Here is a 24935-nt window from a genome sequence, read left to right as displayed (position 1 = left end):
ACAGGGGAAAGGGATGGAGATTGTGGCATACTAAGGGGCCTTACATTGTGATGTTTTAGCGCTCGGACAAGGCCTCTAGATACTCATCATTTGCAATTTTCATCTGCCTGCACCAAGATAGCCATTGCTGAGGAATCATAGGAACTGCAAATCAGCAAAATCAGTGGGATGTTGGGAGATCACACAGAAACAACTGTGGATTTTCAGTTGTCAGTTGTTTAGTTGTACATTCCAATGTCAGTTAATCATAAGGGATTTGGCTGCAGCATGTTCAAGAGTTCCATAGTTTGAGGGACATAGGGCAGGATATTCTCTTTTTTATGTCAGTGGAAGGTCACAACTGATCCTACAAACACACTATGTTCTGGATAACTAGCTGTTGCTAACTAACCAATACAGATAAGTGGGTTGCTGTGAGTTTTCCAGGCTTGCTGTTCTGTAGTTGTCATTTGCTGAAAGTCTGAAGGGCTTTGTTTGCCAAATAAACTACAAAATTAATTTCTATCAGGTATTCATCATATTCAGGATGTTTACTTGGAAGCAGGGCCACATTAACTTATATGATGCAAGAAGGCAGAGTGGTTTTAATAGTAGGGATACTACCTGCCCAAGATAAAGAAATCAGATTTTTACTTTTCAAACATTGTTTATATACTTCTCAGTTATCTATAACCTGTTTCCCTGTGTAACATTTTTCTGCCCATCTAGTCGAAGTCCAGACTCCTTCAACTCCCATTGACCGATGCTTACAGGCACTAAGCACATTCTGATAACACAGCAGAAAAGAAAGATGGTCGCATTCTTTGCCCAGCACCTTGCTGCTACTTCTCCTTAATAGGACGGACATTTTTTATGGTGCTTGGAACAGTTTTGGGCATGAAGTTTTGATAGAGTCAGCCAAAGGTGTCTATCTGGTGATGATTGAAAATAAAGTGGAGAATTCTTCCAGAAAAATAGCACTGATGAATCCATTTCTTCCTGCTGATCTTATGGATCTTTATTTGCTATAATTGTTGAGGTATCAAATTGTTGCCAATTGTGAACCGCTCCAAGTCGCCTCTGGGCTGAGAGGGGCGGTATATAAATGTGATAAATAAATAAACCATTTAGGGTAGAATCTGGAAGATGTGAACAGAACTGAGAAATCTTAACATTAGGACAGAAATCTCCAAAAGCAGTACACTTTCAGTACCATGTTTAACTATTTTTGAGGGAGCAAAAGCTGAGGCGACTCAATATTTTCCCTTTTTTGAGTTCTGGTGCCATGCATAGTTTGATAAGCTTTGACTGAAGGAATAGATAGGGAAGGATGTGTCCAGCAAGACACCTTGGAGTGCTACAGAAGCTGTGCTGAAACAGCCTGTTGCAAAAGGGATCAACACCATATCAAAGGAGAAAGAAATGTTCTTTTCAAGACATCACTCTTGCCCTGAGACTTCTCTTTTATACTATTGGAGATGTGCCACACCTCAAGCTCAGGGCCAGAGTTTATCATCTAAAAAACCTGGAAAACCTGGTTGTTACCCAAGTCTCTTTGTAGTCCTCTGTTTGTGTGTCAAGTCATCTCAAATGGTCTCATTCTCATTAAGGGGAAAGAATACTGATTTTTTGTATTGGCCTGCTACACCTCTTGGTGGTTTTCCAAGTTGTCCCCAAAGTTCCACATTTCTTCCTATAGAAAACATCACTACCTTCCTTAAAAATGGCAGCATAGAACTGTTATATATGTGTGTGTTCATAGCTTATGTGTAAACAAGGGAGAGTTATTACAGCCAGGGATAACTAACTACATATAATTATCTTATTGTTGACAGGTACCATTTTTTGGTCCGTTATTTGATGGTGCAATCGTGACTGCAAAACTGCTGCCAAATCTTATACGCGCCACATGCATCAACGCCAGCAGAGCAGTGAAGTCCCTTATAACTCTCTATCAAAGCTTGTATCCTTTTCCAACAGTAATTTGATTTGTTTCTAGGATGACTGTTTTCATTTGAGGTATGTGTTCAAAAGTAATATGTGACATTGTGAATAACTATGTTAAAATTTGCAATTTTTCTTTTTAAAAATAGCATGTTTAGATTAATTCCTACTTAGTTTAAAATGATTAATTTGATGCATAAAGGATGAACAATGCTAGACCACAAAGATGTATTCATAAGATTTTTTAATTTCATTTTTAATTATAACATTTTTCTTTAAACTAGAAGTTGAGTATGCATAGTGACACATAGTGACCACCTTGATTAGCATTTGATGGCCTGGCTGTTGTTTGTTGTGGCTTGTTAGTGCCTGGAGCAATGTTGAGAGGTGATTAGATGTTCCAGATTTCAACAGAAAGGAGTAAACCATGAAAATGAACAAAACTTGGCTACCAGTATTAAAAAACACTAAAATTACAACAGCAAAACAACTGAGAGGAAACAATTTGGGACATCTAATCACCTCTCAACAAAAGATTGCCCCAGGCACTGCCAGGCCATCAAATGCTAATCAAGGTGGTCAGTTGAAACATTCACACCTAGCTCCAGCAGACAAGAGTCCTTTGTCCTACCCTGGTCATTCCACAGATATATAAACCCTTTTTCCTAGTTCCAACAGACCTCACCTTTGAGGATGCTTACCATAGATGCAGGCGAGACGTCAGGAGAGAATGCCTCTAGAACATGGCCATATAGCCTGAAAAAACCTACAACAACCCAGAACAGGACATTTTTTAGCCTGGACAATGTGACAAGATTCTGGGGGACGGGGTGGGAGAGAGTATGTTCTAGCAGTAGATTGAGTGTGGAGCTAAGGCCATAGGAAAAAGGCATAATCAAAGTCAGTGTGGCCAGGTGTAATTCTGGCCAGTTTGGATGCACCTCTTCCACTCATTTGCCCATTCTCCTTTCCCTCGTCCACTTGCTCTTGACCTGTCTCCCAACATAGCTTTTCTGACAAACCTCATATACAAACCAATGTATAGACCAAATGCAAGGAGAAGAACAATTATACATTTGTGAAGGTTTTAGTGAAGTTTTGTCATGGTAACAACATACCCACAACTATCTTTTCCCATGCAATTTATTTCATATGGCATAGGAGTCAGAAGTGTTCAGCATAGGCATACTAGTCCCTGTAGTGTCCTGATGAACATTGCAGTGAGCCTAATAGGTGGTATAAAGGTGTTCTGACCTTTATTTTGAAGTGCATTTCCCCTGTTGAAATAGATCAATAGCTGAGCTGTCGGTCACTTTTGCTTGTCTTCCGTTCTCACAGCAAGAACATTCTCCAGGCAGCAATCAATAGCTGTAATCTGTTCCAGCCTGTAATGACATGTGAAGCTTTTAGAGTGGCATTACCATTGGATTTTTCTCAGTGTGTGCTGTTTCCAAAGAATTACCACATTTCATAGGTAGCGTAAAGGATTTTGTATACTTCAAGGATATGCAAGCAATTGTTATTTGTAGACATTGTGTGCATTTGTTTTAGCTGCTGTTCCCTTTCAGACTTTGGAATCACATACACCTTGTAGACTTAAAGCTATAGGCATATAGCTTTAAATTTTGGTTTTCTTCCTGGCTTCTGTTACTCACAAAATAGGGTTATACCTGATGCAAGATTTCTTAGCAGACACCCCACCCGCTTTTTCCAGTGAACATGTCGGACATCATTCATACCCTGACTTCAGTTTTTTGTTCTTTTTTGTTTCACCAGTAGCAGTGTGTTAGGTAACCTTCCTCTCAGCTATCATTTATTTTTTAAAGTAGTTAGCAGTCAGGCATGTAGCCGGGGGGGTGGGGGTGGGTGGGGGTTGAGGGGCTTCAAACCTCCCCCCCCCCCCACCGAAATTCTCATGGTGGTCCGCGAGAAAGCCTTACTGGTACATTATTTAAACTGTTATGTTTATTCATATCATGATCTGATCACCATTATTTATTTATTTCTCGCACTTCGACCCCGCCCTTCTCAACCCCCAAGGAGGGACTCGGGGCGGCTTACAAAAAGGCACAGTTCGATGCCGGCACAACAAAAAGGTAAAAGAATAAAACATATAAACAGTAATTAAACAATTAGGCAGTTAAGACAATTAAAACAATCCATTATATATCACAATCCTTAAAAACAATCTAGTGCTCAACGTTTATCATCTCATAGTCCATAAATTCAAATTCCACATTGTCCAATCCAACAATTCTGGTCGTCACTTGTGCACTATCTATCTGCCAGATTGCCCAAACGCCTGGTCCCACATCCATGTTTTTAATTTCCTTCTAAAGGAAAGGAGGGATGTCGCTGATCTAATTTCCCCGGGGAGTGAATTCCATAGGTGAGGGGCCACCACTGAGAAGGCCCTGCGTGTAATTTCTCAAGTCACGCCTGACACGGAGAAAAAAGACAACTAGGAGTGCTTTTTTCCTGTGTATTTTAATTTACTTTGATCTGCTGAATCCTCATCAGAATCAGTTTGTATCCTAATGAAACAATTCAGTATTGAATCTTAAAGCAAGATAACTCATGTGAACTATATAGTAGCATAAACTTACATGGAACCCACACTTTTGACAGCATGCCTCAAATATCCTTGGAAACATAAGATGAAAAGCTAACATATTGTATTATGAAACAAAATTATTTTCATAGGGCTTTGTGTGACACATAACTTGATGTACAACTTAGCTTTCCATTGTGACACTGAAAAAAATGGAAATTTAAAATCCAAAATGGATGCCAGAATGACCACAACTACATCAGTACTACAGAGTTTGTGTGAATTTGTTTGTCTGTCAGAACATTTGTATTCTTTGGCCAGCAAGGCTCCCAGAGCATCTTATCAATCAATACAGTACTTGGTTTCAGGCTTACAATAAAAAAGACAGAGGCACAAAATGTTTAAAGAAAACAATATTTTCACATTTACATCTACAGAAATAGCCTCTGAAATTACCTTAGAACATTTTTACTTCCATTTCTTTTTATATCCCTTTTTAAATCTGGAATGTTGATGCTGAGGCAAAATAATAAGATTCCACAGTCATTTTAAAGACCTGAAACAGTTTTTATTTCCCTAAAGCTCTGACAGAATCTACTCTCTTCAAAAGAAACCAAAATCTAGAGATGTGCTATGGTGCACAAGCAATGGCTGCAAACAAATCAGAACTACACTCTTAAGAAAGATATTTACGCTTATGAATATCAATTGTTTTTTAGTCAAAATTTTAATAATTTGGATATTGTGTAGCTCTCAACATAAAAATTCATTGTACAATATTTTACAAAAATGAATCATAATGTCCCCATTTTATTACGATGAGTATTCAGATGCTATGACTAGCTTAAATAAATGGGGTAGAAAAGTCCACACTTAAGGAATTACTGATGATAGCCAATGATTAAATAATATGCAATTGTAATAATCAGAAGCTTCTTCTGGAAAAAATAGAACTGTCATTCTTCTGAGAAAAGACATTTCCTCACACAATAGATATTACATTTCTTTATCACCGATCAGAGAAAAATTCCTTATTCATTCATTCATTCATTCATTTACTCTGGACAAAATACTGCATGCAAATTTCAACTTTACAACTCCTATTATCTTTTCGTCAGGCCATCTGCAAATCACTACCAGACACAAGCTTTTCCCCAGTTGTGCAGTTCCTCTCTTCCCAACTGTAATTCTCTTACCTATTTCAATAATGCAGTCCATTCCTGGTGCCATTTTCTACTTTCCTCTTTACTGTTCCTTTTATCTTTGTTGTGTCTATCTCTTAGATTAGAGTCCATCAAAATATTATTGTCCAAATTTTGCACGTGGCTCCCAATTTGTCACTTGACATTAACATTAATTTTGTGTGTCTGTCTTCAAATTGCTTGTTAACTTATGAGTTTTATGGGGGTTTTTTAAAGACAAATCCTATGTGTAATTAGAATTGGGTAGCTTGTATAAAAGAAACTCATGTCCATCTTATTTTCAACATCCATCCTTTTGTTATTCTCTTGGGAACTAAGTTAAGAGAGATTTCTCAAGTAGGCCAAGCACGATAATTGCAGCAGCAGAAGGGAGAGTCCATGTCAGAGAGATTGCTAGGACCCATGCAAGTAGGGCAGAGGGTGTGGGCTAAGAGATGCTATCTTCACGATGGGTATGCTTTCCCTCATTCTGTGCCCATGTTGGCAGAATGGAAATCTTTGGAAGTAGCAGATCCAAACAGTTTCTAAATCCATCTATAACTAGAATTAACTCTTTTTTTTCTTGTATCTCAACCAGAGTATCAGTGGAACAGGAGCAAGAGCAGAGGGATTATGTGCCCCCACCATGTGTGTTATGTGCTTTTGTGCATGCATGTGCACAAACAAGAGATTCACTGCCCAGGCACCCATCATAAGAATAAGACTGTTTTTGCAAGTTTGTATACTTCAGAAAAGGTCTTATTAAGGAAAACATCACACGCATATATTTTGTCAAAAAGATAAGCCAAGATTTCCTGTGCCCAGGATAAAATAGGCAGATGTTTAAATTGTTAAACATTATCAGCAAATATACAGTGTCTACGCAACTGCTAAACTTAGCCTTAATTCACCTGGCAATTCTTTTAAAAAATGATGATTTTCCATTTTCACCCACCAACCTCCTTGGTTTCCAGTCTAAATGCAAAGGATAAATTAATTCCTCTGCAAACTGCAGAGCAACACAGAGACCGGTGAGAGGTGATGGATAACTCTATTTGCTTGTTCGTTAGGAGCCAGAGGTCAGTGTGGGGTGTCTATAAGTGTTACTAGCATATTGTGAAACTAATTTGAACCCCAAACTACATAGCCATTGGTGCTACGGGCAAGGAGATGGTTTTGATGACATCCTAAATAAAATGCCTTCTTTGAATTCTCACAATCCACCCACAATGGAATAGGGACTTATCTGGTTGCCTACTAGAAACACCATTTGGATTCAGGAACAGCCTCTTGGGCCATGGTTCTCAACCTGTGGGTCCCAGATGTGTTGGCCTTCAACTCGCAGAAATCCTAACAGCTGGTAAACTGGCTGGGATTTATAGGAGTTGTAGGCCAAAATACCTGAGGACCCACAGGTTGAGAATCACTGCTCTTGGGTTTGGGGTCCTGGGAACTAGGAAGGACCCTGTCCTTGGGGTTGGCATGGGGGTTGCTCTCCCTTTTTTAGTTCTGGACCTTGTGGGAGGCAGGGTCCCTAGATCTGTCTTCTAAAATATGACTGACTGGAGTGGGCAACTGATAAGACTGGATTTCCCTCAGCATCAGGTGTTTTCACCCAAGGGAGTACTGGGGGTATCACAGGTAGATAGATACTTACCCATTTAAGACCCCAACTAGGTTGCTTCGTCTCTCTAGCACATTTTCTAGGCTTTAATCTTAAATAGTTAACTGGTAAAATAAAGTGGCCCGTATTTCATGCTACTTCATGTAGGACTAGGAATTGGAGCAATGGGTTCAAATTACAGGAAAGAAGATACCACATGAACATTAGGAACAACTTCTTGACTGTAAGACCTGTTCAGCAGTGGAACTCTCTGTCTCGAAGTGTGGTGGAAGCTCCTTTCTTGAAGGCTTTTAAACAGAGGCTGGATTGCCATCTGTTGTGGATACTTTGATTGTGCTTTTCTGGCATAGCAAAGAGATGGACTAGATGGCCCATGTGATCTCTTCCAACTCTATGATTGTATGTGTCTAGCCTCATTATTGCAGAGTTGGTCACCAGTAGCATTTAATTCCTTGTTAACAGGCTAGTAAGATTCATTATCTAGTAGCATTCATGGAGATATTTACAAAAATATGTTAAGCATTCTAGTTTTTTTTATAAAACTACATAAATGTACAATGCAGTCTTAATTATTTACTTCTACATGAGTAAATTATGAGTAGTCATGTTCACAGTTTTGTTTGTTCTTTATATGACCTGGCTGAAATAATTCCAATTGTCATAGTGCTGAAAAACGCAAAACGTGGACCTGCTTTAGCTTAAGAGTTAAATAAAGCTTTAGTGACTCAAGAATGTGCCATTTTACTTATTAGGAAATAAAAGGAAGAAAATACAAAAATGTCCTAAAAAGAAAAATCCCAGGGTTCTTAATCAATATTTTCTCATTTTGTGTGTGTGAACTAATGTTTTGATACGAATCAGTATTTCTTATTTCAAAAAGAAAAAGAAAAGATCCAAATGTTGGGCTGCATGATTTGGTAAAATAAAGTGAATTTGATTTCCCCCCTTTGAGACTTGCATTGTGGTTGAGCTCGCACATTCTCATTAACATTCTAGCTCTGTATTGCCATTGCTTCTTCCTAGCTTACCAGCTGTTCCTGCTGCTAGTTACAATGTCTGATGTGTTCAGATCACTGGGTTCCTGTACTCACCACAGAGAAGAGACAGTCTTTCCATTGGGGATATCCACGTGTCTGCCTGTCAGCAATGGCACCGAATAAAGTAATAGGTCCTCGCATGGCATATGGTGTCTGGGTTCATACAAGATGCAAAACTATTCTGCCACTAATGCACAATGACTCATAGCATTGCTAATTTTTCTAACAAAAGCCCACTTCCACACCCACACTTTTAACCCCTCAGGCTAAAAAGCTTCAGACACTTATGTTTCTTATATTTCCAGAGAGATAATGTCATGGACAGCATGTGAAATACAAGTGTGTAGGAAAGATTTTTTGATTAATGTAGTGAATGGATGTAATAAAAAGGGTGTTCAAAAGATTATTTTTTTTAACATGAAGTGACATTCAAATGTGAAAGATTGACTGCTAACTGGTATTGTTCCAAAACTGAGTCCAACCCATTATATTTTCTCAAAAAATATTTTTCTCAAAATAATTACAAATTTGGCATGGCAAGCCTTTAGTTTGGCATGTTAGTAGCTTTTTGATATCAGCAGTTTTAGCTGTATATACTTGATGTCTGAAAATGTCTTGAGAGTGGTAGAAATCCCATCTGTCCTTTTGGAGACATTATATAAAACCAGTTTATTAGTTTCTTAGATGAAGGAGATGCCCTCCCATTTTAAGTGCAGGCAAAGTGTTTTGAAGAAGAGGAAGTTAAGAAGCAACTGATATGTTGTATGATAATGACAGATATCTTTTCATTATGTAACGTGCTGTTCTTACAATGCTTGTTATGTTTTTAGTCTCAGAAGGTCCGGGAAAAAAAAAGATTTAATTCATGTAAGGAAGGACTAAAGTCATTATTGGAAATGTGTGGGGGACTATTCATACTGCATAAATATGGTACTACTATTCCACTTTAATCACCATGTCCACATACTATGAAATCCTGGAGTTTGGTCAAAGGCTCCAGGAGAACTCTATGGCCGAGAATATTCAGAGCCCCTTCCTAAACTGCCAATCCCAGGATCTATATAGATCTAGATCTTGGGGCTCCAAAAGCTTTTGGAATAAGGACTGCTAGAGAAGGGTTCGCGTGCTGATACCAGAGCAAGTAAGAGTCAGGATTACATGTAGATTCTTGTAGACCTTCATAGGAATGGGACTGAAATATAGCCCCATTATGCTATTCTGTAAAGTGGAGGAGTCGGCTTTTATAGCAATCAATAAAAAGCATATTCAATATACTCAAAAAGTTGGGATTGAAGCATTTCTGCAACCAATGACTCCGATTGTTCATTTATATTTCAAAGACGATGTGCTATAATTCTTGGGTTTACATTAAGAAGTAGTGCTAATACCCCGAGCTTTCCCAGAGGTTGGGATGAGTTGTTTTATTTCTAATTAGGTTTTGCTATGCCTGTTGTTCTTTGTGTGCCCGTGCTTGGCATGTTACCATGATTATTCAGCCCATCTTATAGGTATTTTTAATTGTGATTGATGTCTAATCATTCATTTTATTGAGCTCATTAAGGACAGCAAACCTCTGTGCAACTTAAAGTAATTAGAACCCAGATAGCTATTCCATCTGTTCCACAAGCACTGTTTAATTAATGAACTCTTAATGTGTTCTGTGCCCTATAAAAGGCGTGTACTATTTTTCCAATTGTTGAATAGAACTTGCATGCCAACAATTTGTGCAATTAAAAAATATATTCCTACAGTGGCATTCTTTCACCTCCTGTTCCCCCCTTCCACACACAAAGCAATCTTAAAGAAAATGACATTGCATATTTATTGTAATTATACCATAGATCATTGTATGTGTGTGTTATTTTTAAAGGTTTTTTTTATTAATTGTGCATCAATATTCTTCATGAGGAAATTATTGTTACTTGTAAGAAACGCATGATAACATCGCTGAAAAATTAAAATATTCCTGGATTCAGATCATTTATTTTCCGTCCAAGCCCTATTGAGGATGGTAGTGATTCATTTGGGATATTACTTTATGTTCTAATAGTCCTGCTATTTTTCTTCATCTTATTATCTTCTTATAAGCAGAAAAAGAAATTACTCACATTTACAATTAAATGATTTGATAATAGAAAGTTTTAGTATATTGAAGGGATGGATCTAGGAAGTGGATTCAAGGGGAAAATGACAATAGCAGCTGAAATGAATAGAGGAGAAACGGAAAGAGTAGTGAAGATATAATATCCAGCCTCCCAACCTAGATGTTAGGAGATTGGAAGAGGGGCATAGACACACATGCTCCTGCACATAGCTCCTTACTTTTTTGCTCCCATTTACACCCAATCTAAAACATGCTAAAATTAATGAAGGTTCCTAAGCTTATTTTTCAGATTGAATATTCAGTTGCTTCCTTCTCTTTGGTATTTATCAGTGTACCACAAATGTGTTAATGAATATCTACTCTAGGTCACATGGTAAATATGTAAAACTAATGTCTGAAGTTAGTGATAGACTAGATAAAGAGTTGAAAAACTGAAACTTCATCATGACAAGATTGAGATGTGGCTAGAAGATATTAGGGGTGGAAAGAATATTTGAAAGATCAAGAGGAAAATTAAAGGAGCTTTTTCAGGATCTGAAAAATTCCGACCAGAATCCTCTTCAAGTCTCCTCAGATTTCCCCCCCCCCCCAGTCCATGGATAAACTTGCATCCTGTTGTCAAATAGCAAAGATCCTGAATAATAATAATAATAATAATAATAATGCTTATTTATACCCCGCCACCATCTCCCCAAGGGACTTGGGGAAGCTTACATGAGGCCAAGCCCAACAACACATCGATAAAAGCAACAAGGAAAAATCAAAATAAACAATACAATTAATATAACTCACACATAGACAATAACACAGTGATTTAAAAACCTATGGCTGGGCCAGATGTAATAGTTAAAACTTTAAAAATAAATGCTGGACATGATGTCTCTAGTAGGAAGGTTTTAAATCAAAAGTAGAGAGCAACCCAACGGGTAATTAAAGCGCTTCTCAGGATATTTTGCAGGTGATTGTTTCCTTTATTCAGGGAAGGCACACTGGAACAATAAATAGATCCTGGTTGGCTACAACATTCCCATCACCCTTCCATTTCAGGGAATCATTTTAACCTTTGAGGCCAAGGTAAGCCAATGGTCCATCTTCCTCCACTTTGACCTACCACATTGCAATTTATATTAAGAGTGCCTTCTATGTCCCTCACCTCCCAGTATCTGGAGCTAAGTGGTAGCCTAGGGTAGAACTTAACAGTTGAAGTTCTTATGTAAATGAGATACTAAAATGCTTTTCATTAAGAGGCTTACTTGTTTTTCTGTCTATTTTTTATATCAACTGCATTATCTAAATTAGTATGTAAATAATTCTAAGCACTAGCCTCCCTCTCTATGTGTGTGTGTATTAATAATTTTCCTTATTTAAAATACTCTTTACTATAGGAAGCTCCTTCCTCCCCAAACTCCATCCAGTATAGTACACACCACTGAAATTAGTGAACTAAATGAAGCAGTCAATAATAAATATGCATTCTTGTAATTTCAGTTGTAATAAAATAAGCTTGAATTATCTATTTCACAAAAATATAAGCATTACTAAAAAGCCCCAAAAAACAATCAATTAAAACCAAATGAGAAAACATTTTATATCAATAAATGTTTCAGTGGTACTAAAAGTCAAAGCAGAGTGTTTATGAGCTTACAGAGGAATCAAGTTGCACCTTTAAAACTAACTGGTGCTATTTCTTTCTCCCAAATAAGCATTTCAATTTTCATCAGTACAACAATAAATAAGCAGAATGCAGCAAAAATCGTTTTTTTAAGGATATATGTGTGTGTGTGTGTGTACTTTTAAAAAGTACAGATGGCAACTAAATAATTCACTTCCTTTATAGGCACATTCTCTTAGACTATATGTATATACTCTCCAGTCCAGTTGCTAAAATCTATACTTTAACATGAGGTTAATAGTTGTCTTTGAAGTGGTCTATTTTTGTTTTAGATATCTTCGACTTTACTTCAGGTAATTTTGTAACTCTCTTAAACTGTTGCCAGTTTCAGTTTTAAATATTATTTTAGAAATCTTCTGTTACTTTATATAGTGAAGCAACCATGAGCCTAGAGAAGCCATTGCTTATAGGAACTTCCTATAGGTCTACCCTCACTCTATGACAATGCAATGTTGTGCAAGAAGTTTGGGAGAGCCTGCATCTACAGCTATGGTACACACTAATTACCACTAGTATTGCCACCCTACAAAACAGAAAGGAAAGCTTCCAGCTGTTCTGATTCCTTGGATCAAGGCCACTGAATTGAAAATAACATTTAATATATAACCAGCAGTTATTTGGTGTAATTTTTTTTTATTATGGAAACTGAAATTTCTGACACTGTGTCTTTAGTTTAAAATGACTGGCAATTTGTTTGAGTATTTGAAAGCCTGCAGTACCATAACTCTGCATGGTGCTTATTTTATTGTTGGCAAAGATGTCCTTGTGCTGTGCATTCCCATTTGTGTCGGAAATGGAATTCAGTTCAATTCATGAATAGATTGTCAAAAAGATTAAAGTGTGCACCATGCCATTTTTTTTTACAGAGGAGTGCTTTTGATGTGCTAATGTTAATTTTCACTCCTTTCATTCAGAACTGCTAGTCATTGTTTTGCCCTGAAGATTGTCTGCCTCATATACACGCACTCTACTAGCTTTGTAGTTGAATTTTGTTTGAGCTTAGAGGAATATATAAATAAGTGAATCTAGTTAATTTTGAAATATGGTGGCATTAAGTAAGAGACTTACCAAGAAGTTGTATACCAAATCGCATCAAGAGCTTTTGTTAAACAAAATATTGAGAACTATACTGAGGTATTGAAATATCGAAGAATCTGAAAATATTATAATATACAGTGTAGCATTCCTTTAGCATAAGAGGTGACGGCTAAAAAAAGGTAATCCGATTTGAAAAGGAAACTCACCATGGTCTATATGTATAGTTGTCTTTTAGACTGATACTTATATATTAAATTGGACTACAAAACAAAAACAAAAAGCACTATTAGGATGTGGTTTATCTTTTCTAAAAATTCCAATCGGGCCAATGTCTTCTTTAGATCAGTTAACACACAATAGAATATCTTTCAAGTTATCCAGAAGACTCCATCAAATTGAAAAGTTAACAGAAAGGGTGAGGAAGAAGAGTGGTTGATGCTGAAGTCACAGACACAAGGCAGGCAAACTGGCATTGTGGCTGGACTTTGGTGAAAGTTTCTATCACATGACACCATGTGCACTCCGCTGCCAGTCTGCCTCCTGCCTGTGATTTTCCTATTCCTAGTAAAACCCATCAATAGCTCCTCATCCGCAATGTTTCCATCATTTCCCTTGCTACAATGGGCCCCTTTTGCTTTATGTGCCAGTGTGTCACCAATAAAGTAGCATAATGGGTGGGAACCTCGTCTTTTACCCCTGGCCCCCCTCCCTCTTGCTGTTCTCAAGATTTTTATTTTTTATTTTTTACAGTTATATTTGCTTGTTTGTTCATTTCTAAAAGGTGAAATTGCAAGATTACTCTAAAAATAAAATATGAAGGAAAAGTGAAGGCAGTGTTATGAGGTTATGTGGAAGTATGATTGCGGGACCACAAATTGGCAAACCAAAACAGTTGTGCTATTGAAGAGATGTGCAGTGTTGAAGGTGCCCAACTCAGTATGTATCTGCTTTCAATGATAGCACAACTATAGAGGAATAGCAAGTTCATGCAATAAAGTCCTTAGTCACAATCATTGCTGTGAACAGGGCTAACTTGTTAATAACATATTGAACTAGATAGTCCTTTGCTTTGATTCAATATGGCTGTTTCTCTGTTCTTATGTAAATGAGAACATGGCTGAAGGAGGCAGATATCGAAATGATGATGGGCTTTAGCTTTGGGTTAAGAAGGAGTTTAATATGTTGACAAAAAGATATTGGACATGGAGGAGACAGCAAGTGATGTGTCACGGAGCAGCAGATCCAAGAATGAGAAATGATTAGCCAGTCATGTATGTATGGGAAACAAACACTACCCTGTTTCCACAACAGCCATGCACTCAATGAAGATCTGAGGGGCCATACAGAACTGGAAAAGGAGCACACAGAAATGGAAGGCATGGTTTTCTTCTGTGAAATAGAGGAAACACCCATGGAGCCGACTGATGGTGATATGGAAATATGCCTTCTTGAGATCCAGAGTCAGAAACTAGTCAGTCATCTGCAAAAGAGGAAGGATGGAGTTGATGGTCACCATGCAAAATTGATGAAGTTGACTCATGAGTTAATACACCTGAGATTGAGGATGGGTTACACCCTGCCATCCTTCTTGGTAACAGAAACTCCTTCACAGAGAGCAAGTGGAACACATTAGATGACATGTTTTTCTAGATGAAATCGTGCCTTATCCCAAAGTATCTGTGACAGTCAGGTTGGCCAAATTATTCCTGTATGGAGAAGGGAGTCAAACCGGATGGCATACCCCCACTTTGCCAAGTCAATAACCTGCATATCAGATGTATCGGATGCCCAAGCTGGATGGAAATAGTAAAGGTGACTGTGAAAGATATGGTGTGGTGGCATTGGCAAGCGTACTATCTGTCAAACCCTCCACATTGTACAGTTGAATCCTTTGCTACAAGGCTGATGTTCATGGTTAAGAATGGATAACAGCTTCCCAGCCGGTAGTAGAAATTACAGTCAAGAGCTCTGTCTCAAGGGCAGTGGACTGAGGTGGAAATGATGGAGAAGTCCAGCAAGGTTTGGAGATAGAGACTGAGAGACAGAAAGCTGAACTTGTGAGCAGTTGTTCTCATAGTATGAGTATGTTTGAGCTTGGCATCCATTTAGGTATGCAAGAGACCTACCTCATCTAATGGGAGATCTATTACGTTGCTAAGCTTCCAGGAAGTTGGAGGGACTGGAGACGACTTCATTATTTGCAGAAGATAAGGCAAGAATGGGGGAGCTTGGCACTTAATAACCTTGAAGAGCGAATCTTCAACCATCATAGCAGATAGTTGAACCTGGTGGCCCATAGCACCAGCCAGTCTAGGCATCTGATCTATACCATATCAGAAATCATCTGCAGTTGGAGACCTCTCATAAGTGTCTCTATAATACTGGATAGAGCTGGTCGAGTCGGCAATATCAAAGATGTCTATGTCAAGAGATGAGGCTGGGGCTGAAAGGTACAGCAGACACAGCATCAGTTGAGAGAAGGGTAAACACAGGAGATGTAGCTGCTCAAGCCCAATAATGGGTCTTACAATGGCAACATGGTGAATGAGAGTTGACATTGGAATAATACTGGTGGGAAGGATGATATTCCTCCCCAAATCACCTGTCCGATTCCTGGGTGTAATAATGTTGATCATTCCAGTAGGAAATGTAGGGTCAAGAAGCCCAGGTGCTGGAGAAGGAATACTTAGAGGAACAGGAGTGATAATGTTAGTGTCGAGTACAGTGTGAAGAACGGCCTCTCAAGCTCGAAAAAAATATCAGTATATAGAGAATGAGAGAGCCTGGTAGGGTGGTACTGACAAATAATCAATACCATCCTATATGGAGGTTGGGCAATTTGATGAGTTTTCTCAGCTGCAGGAAAGGTGTCTTGTATATCACGTTCTGATGTCCGATCAGAACATGGGGACTGCTGGGGATCACTAAGATCAGCAGTGGGTTATTCCCTGCATAGTACTGACAATAGAGATGACACCAAAGATGGAGGGAGCCTGCACAGACAGTTACCATGGGATACTTTGTTGAGGCCAGAGACACCTGTGGAAGTGCTGTCTGCATTTCCTCTTCTTGTGACATTTCTTAGCATTCACCAGAGTGCATCAGTGGATTTGACATAAGTATTGACTCATCATTCAGCAGCTCACTTAGTGGGTTTACTCTGATTGGAGCTATCAATAGGATCCTGGCTGTGTGAACCAGTAGTGATGCAGTGCATTTCCAGTACATCATTCATCCATGGTGTGATCCAGAGGGACAGAAAATGCCTTTTACTTCCCACACAGTTGCCCAACCCTTTACAGAGCATGGGTCTGTTGATAGTAGGCTCTAATTATGTTAATCTAAGATTATGTTGTTGGGCACTATATCACTAACCAGTTTTGGGTTCTGTTAGAGACCATGTGGAAAGGTTGATGCAGTTTTATTTCTAATCATTGAGTTATTTAAAAGAAAGCCATGTTTTATGGAAAGAGAAAAACATAGAGAAGTTTCTTCTTGTTTCTGTTAACTGAAATGTTAAATGTCTTCAGTTGATCTTCACAGATGCATTTAAAATAAAACATTGATTTTGGAGCTTTTAAAAATAATCTCTTTAGAATAAATTTTATTCTGTTAGGCCTTTCTAATTGTTACAGTGGAGTAAACAGCATGGGTTCACAGTATGGTTATAGGGCAAGAAACTGGAAATGTTGCCCCTGGAAGTGACTCTTGCCTTTATGGTATTTCAACTCTTTTAAGTGCAGCAGTAACCCTGACCAGGTGTCTACAATGTGTGGTTCTCAGTTTGTGGTTTGTTAATTTTTTTACATGTTGAGAGAAATGGTGGAACAAATCTAAGTAAATAATTCCAAAATGACTCAAAAAAGGGTAACTGTAAACCACTTATTTTCAGGTTGCAATCTGGATACATTAGGTATGTAACAGAGTCATTTATCTTGCCACTTTAAATGATATCATAAGGTTGCTGGACTGAACACTAAAGACAGATATTATAACCTTCATGGTTGGACAGAAGAGGGAATTTCCAGATATTGGTACTTGGTTGCATGATAAGCAATTGTTGATGTATGCCTTTGAGTTTTTTTAGACTGACGTCAACCCTAAGTCTTTTGTGGAAAGATTTGTTCAGAGGGAGTTTGCCTTTGCATCCCTCTGGGGTTGAGAAAATGGGATTTGAACAAGGTCACCCACTGGGCTTTCATGGCTGAGCGAGGATTCAAATTCTGGTCTCCAGGGTCCTAATCCGTCACCAAAACGACTATTCCATATTAGCATTCTGTGCCAAGCAGTACCTGCTTAAATTCTCACTTTTATCCAACTGTTAAATGTGTGGAAGCCCTCTTCCATTTTCAATTTGGGAGCCCTAGAAATCAGTAACTACATTTTTAGCATCCGTCTTCTGTGGTGAGCTGATCATACTTGATAGCTGGATAGAATTACTTTTTAGAAAAAGTTGGATGTAGAGGTTACCTGTTGCTGCATGCAGGGAATGTAAGATGCAATTCTTGTCCACTATATGCTCAGTCAAATCTTTAATATTAAGAAAAGGATTATGTTTTCAGATAAAAAGAGGTCAGGGTGCAGTGACTTCTACTGGGGGGACAGCAAAATCCACTAGCTTTATGGCTAGGTTCTTCCTGGTCTATCAATTCCTCCTATCCATTCCTCAGTTAGGCCCCATCTACACTAGCCACTCAGGTTGGTGAAGAGGCTGATCAGTCCCATGGTGACCAAATGCTGATTTAGTGTAACAGAAGGCAAGACAACATTACTAAAGCATAGCCCTGCATTACCCAAGGTCAGGGGAACGTTCGGATTTTAGTGTGCACAGTTAGGTTGGCTCTGAAAACAGAATGGGCTGCTATTTTCCCCACTGCCATTTCATATTTCTTGGGTTTGAGCAGCCTGGGGACATGGAATAGCATTCCCTTTGCCCCCCCCCCCCCCCCATGTTGCACTGAGATGGGAAGGAGGAGGAGGGCTTTTCTCCTCTCCTCCTTCCATCAGTGCCCCTTCACCCCAGCTAAAGTCAGTGCACCTGATGGTTGACAGGTGGGACATGGATCACCAGAGATCACTGTGATGCAGAGGGCAGGCAGGACTGTTTAGAATGGCTGCCAGTGGCATTGAATTGTATTTGGCACCACTGGACAGTGGAGACTCCCTCCTACCTCGGCAGCAGCTAAAGAGAGGGCCCCTATGTGGACCATGTCTGTAGGTCTATCCAAGTCATCTTTAGGAAACCATTTTGGCTGCAGCTCTACAGTGCTCAGGTGAAAGTAACAGTCATTGAATGTAGTGAGACTTACATATGAACAGACATACATTGAACTATAATAGCCAATAGCAACCAAAGGCTAATTGGTGACAAATCTAACATTTAATCTATTTTTTCCTTTTCTGTATTTGGAATACAGAATGATTTTAATAACACAAGTTGGACAATTGTTAAGCATTATCTGATTTAACTTATCTTGAGCATTTACAGAATTCCCCCAAAATTTTCCAGGTAAAATGACACAGCTGTGCATGCCACTGATCCGTAACTGATAATGTGTATGGTGCCTTTGAAGTTCTGCCCATAATCTATGAGGAGATGGTTTTTAAGAATATGATGTGGTGTCCTTATTTACAGTACTTGGCACAATCTTCTGATAACTGTAAAATAATACTGAAATAATATCTGAAGTACTTTGGTTATTTTTTACTTAATCAAACAACCCAGAATTGTGTCTTTTTATTTCTCAAGCATATAAATAGTTGTGCTAAGGGAGTCACTAATTCAGACACTTATTCCATAAGAACACACAGCACTCCTTCTCACTTTGACTTGTAGGAACAAAGCATTGGGTTTTGTCCAACGCCCTAGTGTCCATCATGCATCTGTTTGTTCATCTTTGAGAGCCAGTGTAACTATGCTGATGTGCATGGGAGTGTCTTCTTTGGATGAGGTTAACACTGTCGGCTAAGAGTGAAAGGGTGTGATGTGTCCTGGGTCACCAGTGGGTCTCCATGATGAGTAGTAATTCAATGTCCTGATCTCCCTGAATCCTACCAGCACTTAAACCACTACATTATGTTGGCTCTTTATTATATGCATTTCAGTTTACACACGTAGTAGCAAGGTAATAGGTTAAACGTATCATGTAGCTCAAAAAATGCTAACTTTGTAAAGAGTGTAGTTCCCCACCTCCACTATTTCTATATTGTTGGAGGTTGGAATGAGCAGGGACACATACAGCTGTTTTCTTGCGACTGAATTATAAGGATCTGTGTTGATGCCAGATACAGCATCTCAAGCAAAAAGTAGATAGTTGGGCATATGTTGTCGAAGGCTTTCATGGCCAGAACCACTGGGTTTCTGTGAGTTTTCTGGGCTATATGACCATGTTCCAGAACATGGCCATAGAGCCCGGAAAACTCAGAGCAACCCAATTGGACATATTCCTGCTTATCCTCCCAGTCTTGGATAACAACAGAATTGGCCACATTGAGGGAACTGCAATACGCTTATAAGGTGAGTCCAGTGGAAGGGGGGGGGGGGGGAGAGACTGGTCAGAACAAAGTTTCAACCTATGTAGTAATGATTCCATTATATCATTGGCCAGTGACTTAGCACTATCATAATTCATTAACTGAATATCCACTACACTTTTTATGCAGACTTGTGTTCCTATTTGCCTACAATCCATAAGTGGCTAGTATAGAATGTATCTTGGCTGCTTCCATTGTTTGAGCTATCCAAAACAGTTTTCTTAGACTTTTTGTTTACACTTGGAAGCTTTCATTTTATTGGTTTAAAGTCATTTCCTTAACTGTCTCAATTAAGTGAAGCACCCTTGGTCTTTCAAAATACTGTTGGCACAGTCCCTCAGCAAAGAAGAAATTGCTGTGTGAAAACAAGTTGTAATCTTCTGAGTTCTTTAGCTATTTATTTATCATGTCAGAAGCGAACTGGGGGTATAGTTATAATGTATTTAAAAAATAAACAAAGTTAAACACTTGGCATTATGCTAAATGTCCTTTGACCAGAAGCTGGCCTTTTGGAGTGCCTCTGGTGTTGCTGTGAGGAGGTCCTCCATTGTGCATGTGACAGGGCTCAGGTTGCATTGTTGTAAGTGGTCTGTGATTTGCTCTTCTCCACATGCGTGTGTTGTGGACTCCACTTTGTAGCCCCATTTCTTATGGTTAGCTCTGCATCACATGGTGCCAGAGCGCAGTCTGTTTAGCGCCTTCCAGGTCACCCAGTTTTTTGTGTGCCCAGACTCAGAACCTGACTCAGCACATAGAAGACAGTTTTGAAAGGCAGCAGATTACAGGAGCTGTCTTTATAGAACTGTCAGCAGCATATGATACTGTAAATCATCGCCTTCTCCTGAGGAAAAAAAAAATATAATATCACAAGGGACTGCCACCTCACCCTCTTCAAAGAAAATCTGCTACAAAACAGGAGCTTCTTTGTTGAGTTCTTTAGCTTAAGAAATAGTGAATAAAATATGACATGATAGAAGTGTATAGATTATGCATAACATGAGGAAACCAGGTAAGCAGAAGCTTTCCTGAGACTTTATAATATTAGAGCCTTGATGATCAATTGAAGTTGAATGGTAGGAGAACCAAAACAGATGACCTGTTCTTCTCACAGCCCATAGTTAAATTGTGGCAATTGTTAAATTGTGAAATATGAATTCATGATGACTTGCAACTTGGGGAGCTACAAAAGCACATTGGCCAAATTATTAGATGATATGTCTATCAGTGGCTACTAGTAATCTTGAAAACAGAGCCACAAACAAGTTAGATAAAGACAGGCAATTTAACTTTACACTTGTGAAGGTATTCATTGGTTGCAGTACTCTACCTCTTTATAGAACTGCAAACATGCATAGTCCAGTGCACATTAATGTATAGTGCACAACCATGCAACACTATGCAATGCATAACCGTGTTTTATGTGGAACAGCACACAATGGCATTACACAACTCTGTTTTCCTAATCTTCAATTGAATATAGACATTAAACATTGGCCAAAAATGACAACTTCCTGTAGGAGGCAACTCATGCTTATGTAAGATACTAGGAGGATGTGAGCCATATGTTCTTTTCAATATCAGTGAAAATAAGTGCCTCTATTTCATATGCTACGGAGCACAAGGAAGTGGCTGCTTTTGCATTTACCTGCTTGTTCATTTCTCATAGGCAACTGGTTAGCAGATAGGCCTTTGAAATGAGCCATCACAACTCCTCTTAGATTTTTATTTTCTTAACATTTTACATTTGCTTGATGAATTCAAGGCTGGAGTTAAAATTGCTGGAAAAACATTAACAACCTTAGATATGCAGATGATATCACTTTGATAGCCAAAAGCGAGGAGGAGCTGAGGAGCCTTTTAACCAAGGTGAAAGAAGAAAGTGCAAAAGCTGGGTTGCAGGCAGTTAAACATAAAAAAACAAGATTATGGCAGCAAGACTGATTGATAACTGGCAAATAGAGAGAGAAAATGTGGAGGCAGTGACAGTCTTTGTATTTCTAGGTTCAAAGTTACTGCAGTCACAAACTGCAGCCAGGAAATCAGGAGACGTTTACTTCTTGGGCGGAGAGCAATGACCAATCTCGATAAAATAGTGAAGAGTAAAGACATCACATTGGCAACGAAGATCCGCATAGTTAAAGCAATGGTACTCCCCGTAGTAACCTATGGATGTGAAAGCTGGACCATAAGGAAGGCTGAACAAAGGAAGATAGACACTTTTGAACTGTGGTGCTGGAGGAAAATTCTGAGAGTGCCTTGGACCGCAAAAAGATCCAACCAGTCCATACTTCAGGAAATAAAGCCCGACTGCTCGTTGGAAGGAAGGATATTAGAGGCAAAGACGAAGTACTTTGGCCACATCATGAGAAGACAGGAAAGCTTAGAGAAGACAATGATGCTGGGGAAAATAGAAGGAAAAAGAAAGAGGGGCCGACTAAGGGCAAGATGGATGGATGGGATCCTTGAAGTGACTGGCTTGACTCTGAAGGAGCTGAGGGTGACAGGGAGCTCTGGCATGGGCTGGTCTATGAGGTCACAAAGAGTTGGAAGCGACTGAACGAATAAACAACAACAACAAATTTTTTACATCCTTCCAAAAATCCAGAAAGTTATTAACTCACATTTCCTCTCTTATGACATTTCTTTCCAGTTGTCTCCCAATTTTACAAGTGCAAACAAATTAAAATATCTCTCACTAGTTCTTAACTATATTTCCATTTCCATTATATGTCCTCTGCTTGTTGTAGAATAAGCAGAAATCAGGCTAAAAGTGCTGTGGGAGTAAAAGATAGTAGAAATTTGGGAACACGTTGGCTTTCCTGTTACTTCTTGTTTCTGGCTCCCTAGTTTACAGGAATTGTCATATTCAAATTTGTCTTTAATTGGAGTATTTTCCTATTTTATGTATAACTAAACTGTTAATACATGTAATCCAATTATTAAGCGATGTTAGCTGTTGATTTCCTCATGTCTTGGAGGAGCAGTATTGTTGCTCATCAGTATTTCTGCTCTCATTACTACTGTGTGGATGTTTACATTGCTCTGAAAAAGAATCTTTATTATTCATTTCATTATTGCCTTGAATTCTTTTGCCATTTTGTAGTATCTTAGTAAAATCCACGTGGTCCCCTCCTCCATTTATTACATTCTGCGCTTATGTGCTGGATGTCTGGAACCTTTTTAGAGGATGTTATTAGGCACAGCATGAAAAGAGCTTCCAGTTTATCTGCCTCGATTGAAAGGAGCCCATGAACAGACTTCTGACTAAAAGGGCCAGAGAGGAATTGAGAGGAGATGGCAGGCCCACAGAGGTCCACAGGCTCAGGTGGTTTTCAGCCATAAGTTTAGCTTAGCTCTTCCAGTAATTTGTCACGGCTTGGTCTTCTCCTGCTGCGCTAGCACGTGCCAGCTTAGTGTCAGAAAGTCTGTGCACCAGACGGCCACTCAGGCCTAACATCCTGCTGTTCAGGACCAGCGGCTTGCTGTGTCAGTGTGGAATAGAGAGCCTTGGCAACAGCCAAGTGCTATGCGGAATAAGCATGTCCATAATGAGATCTGAATGGCATCAGTCAGTCCCTTTAGAATAGATTTGAGGCGTGTGCCTCTTCTCGTAGGAAGTTTGGCAGCCTATTCATTAACAAGAGTCATCAGGAGTTCAGCCTGTAACAGTAAAGCAGCCTCAAATACAACCGGGTGCTCAGGCCAACCCTTGTACCAACTAGAATGGGCTTTGAAAGCAAAAAGTAAATAAAAATGGCTGCAGGATCATTGTTCGAACATTCATGTGCATGTTACTGCTGTGCCATGATTACACCAAACATGTATTTGAAAATGTTTTCACCTTGTTTCTATTCTAGGCGATGCTCTGTTTACTTTGACTTTCATAAGTAAAAAGGTTTTTGATTTGTCTGCACAAAGCTGGCTTTCAAGCCATTTACTATTGCAGCATCCACTTTTGGTATGGTGTCCTATATAAATGAAAGTATCGCTAAGATTTGGCACCTTTTTTCTTTTCCTGCAGGTGTTACATAAAACTAAGATGTTTTCTCACATTTGGAAAACATGGCAAAAATATGAAAAACCATTTTAAAATCATAACAGGAAATGAGGTCATATTTCTACTTTGGGGGTCTAATTCATAAAATCATACGTGAGATGCTTTAATCTGTTGTAGGTTTGTTCAGAATGTTATCCTGCTATTTGAAGTGTATGATTCACCTTCAAAGAAAACAGAAGCTACACACAAAGAGAGAGATTTGCTCTCTCCTCTATGAAAAGCTATCACAAGCAGGGGTCCTATTAAGACAGCTGGAAAGTTGCTTCAGCTTGTTACGCTTGTAAGTTTTATTGGTGACTGGTTTTTGATTATGCATTTGAATGGCGTGTGTTCCAGGTTGCTGGGTTTTAATTAAAAGGCGATACTGTTGGTTTTAGATGCTTTGTTGTCAGCATAATTAAGACTGGGGTATACATATGTCCTATTTTTTTTAATTGAGTACATTAAGAAATGAGAAATTTCTGGTGTACCAAAAAAATCTTCCAAGGTAGACTTTCCAAAGCTGATTAATAATTATATTAACCTTTCTATTTTAAATAAAGCAATTTATTTTCTTCTGTTTTTATTTTAAATTCATTTTTAAATGATTAATTTATCTAGAAATAATCAGTAGTACTGAATAATATGACTGTAACACCTTTTTCCTCGTGGTTGCACAATTGTTTTCGTTTGTTACTTTGAAGTCAAAATTCAGTTTGGAAACCAGCCCTTTTCATAATTAGTTTAGTACTGAAGATGAAAGACTACATCAGTTTCAATAACATGCATATTTAATTACCAGAAAGATATTAATGATTACAGTACTTCGAATTGTGCTTGGGCATGGTTGGCCCTATTATTCTATGAGTTTCCTTAACCAGCTTCGTACAGTTATGAGGAAAGAGCACTATATCTTGAAGCAATAATCCAGAATCATAAAGAAGTAATGACATTTGAGGACTTTGCAGCTCAGGTCTTCTCTCCTTCTCCCAGTTATTCCCTTGGAGGATGTGGTGAGTTTCATCAGTGTCATTATTATTATTACTATTATTATTGTAGTTGCTGTTGTTGTTCTTGTTATTTCCACCACAGAGAAGCACTTGAATCGCAGATGTGCATCTGTTTTCCACTGATAAATGGCTGCAAATTTAAGAAGAGCATTCTCCCTCCGAATTAGCTAATGAATATCAAAAGGAGTGATGACATTCATTTTAATTTGTTTTGCATCAGAGCTG

General features: G+C 38.7%; 1 protein-coding gene across 4 annotated transcripts in view; it reads left to right on the top strand.

The window, feature by feature from the left end:
* RALGAPA2 (Ral GTPase activating protein catalytic subunit alpha 2) overlaps nucleotides 1-24935 on the top strand; it is a 158284-nt gene that overhangs the window by 110423 nt on the left and 22926 nt on the right. For all 4 annotated transcript variants that reach the window (XM_060774081.2, XM_060774080.2, XM_060774083.2 and 1 more), the window contains 2 exons: nucleotides 1815-1942; nucleotides 24592-24713. In XM_060774081.2, the coding sequence (XP_060630064.2) occupies nucleotides 1815-1942; nucleotides 24592-24713 (250 nt within the window). The remainder of the gene's footprint in view (nucleotides 1-1814; nucleotides 1943-24591; nucleotides 24714-24935) is intronic.

This window comes from Anolis sagrei, chromosome 4, assembly GCF_037176765.1.
Source record: "Anolis sagrei isolate rAnoSag1 chromosome 4, rAnoSag1.mat, whole genome shotgun sequence".
NCBI classification, from domain to species: Eukaryota; Metazoa; Chordata; class Lepidosauria; order Squamata; family Dactyloidae; genus Anolis; species Anolis sagrei.
This window is presented reverse-complemented; position numbering and strand designations above follow the sequence as displayed.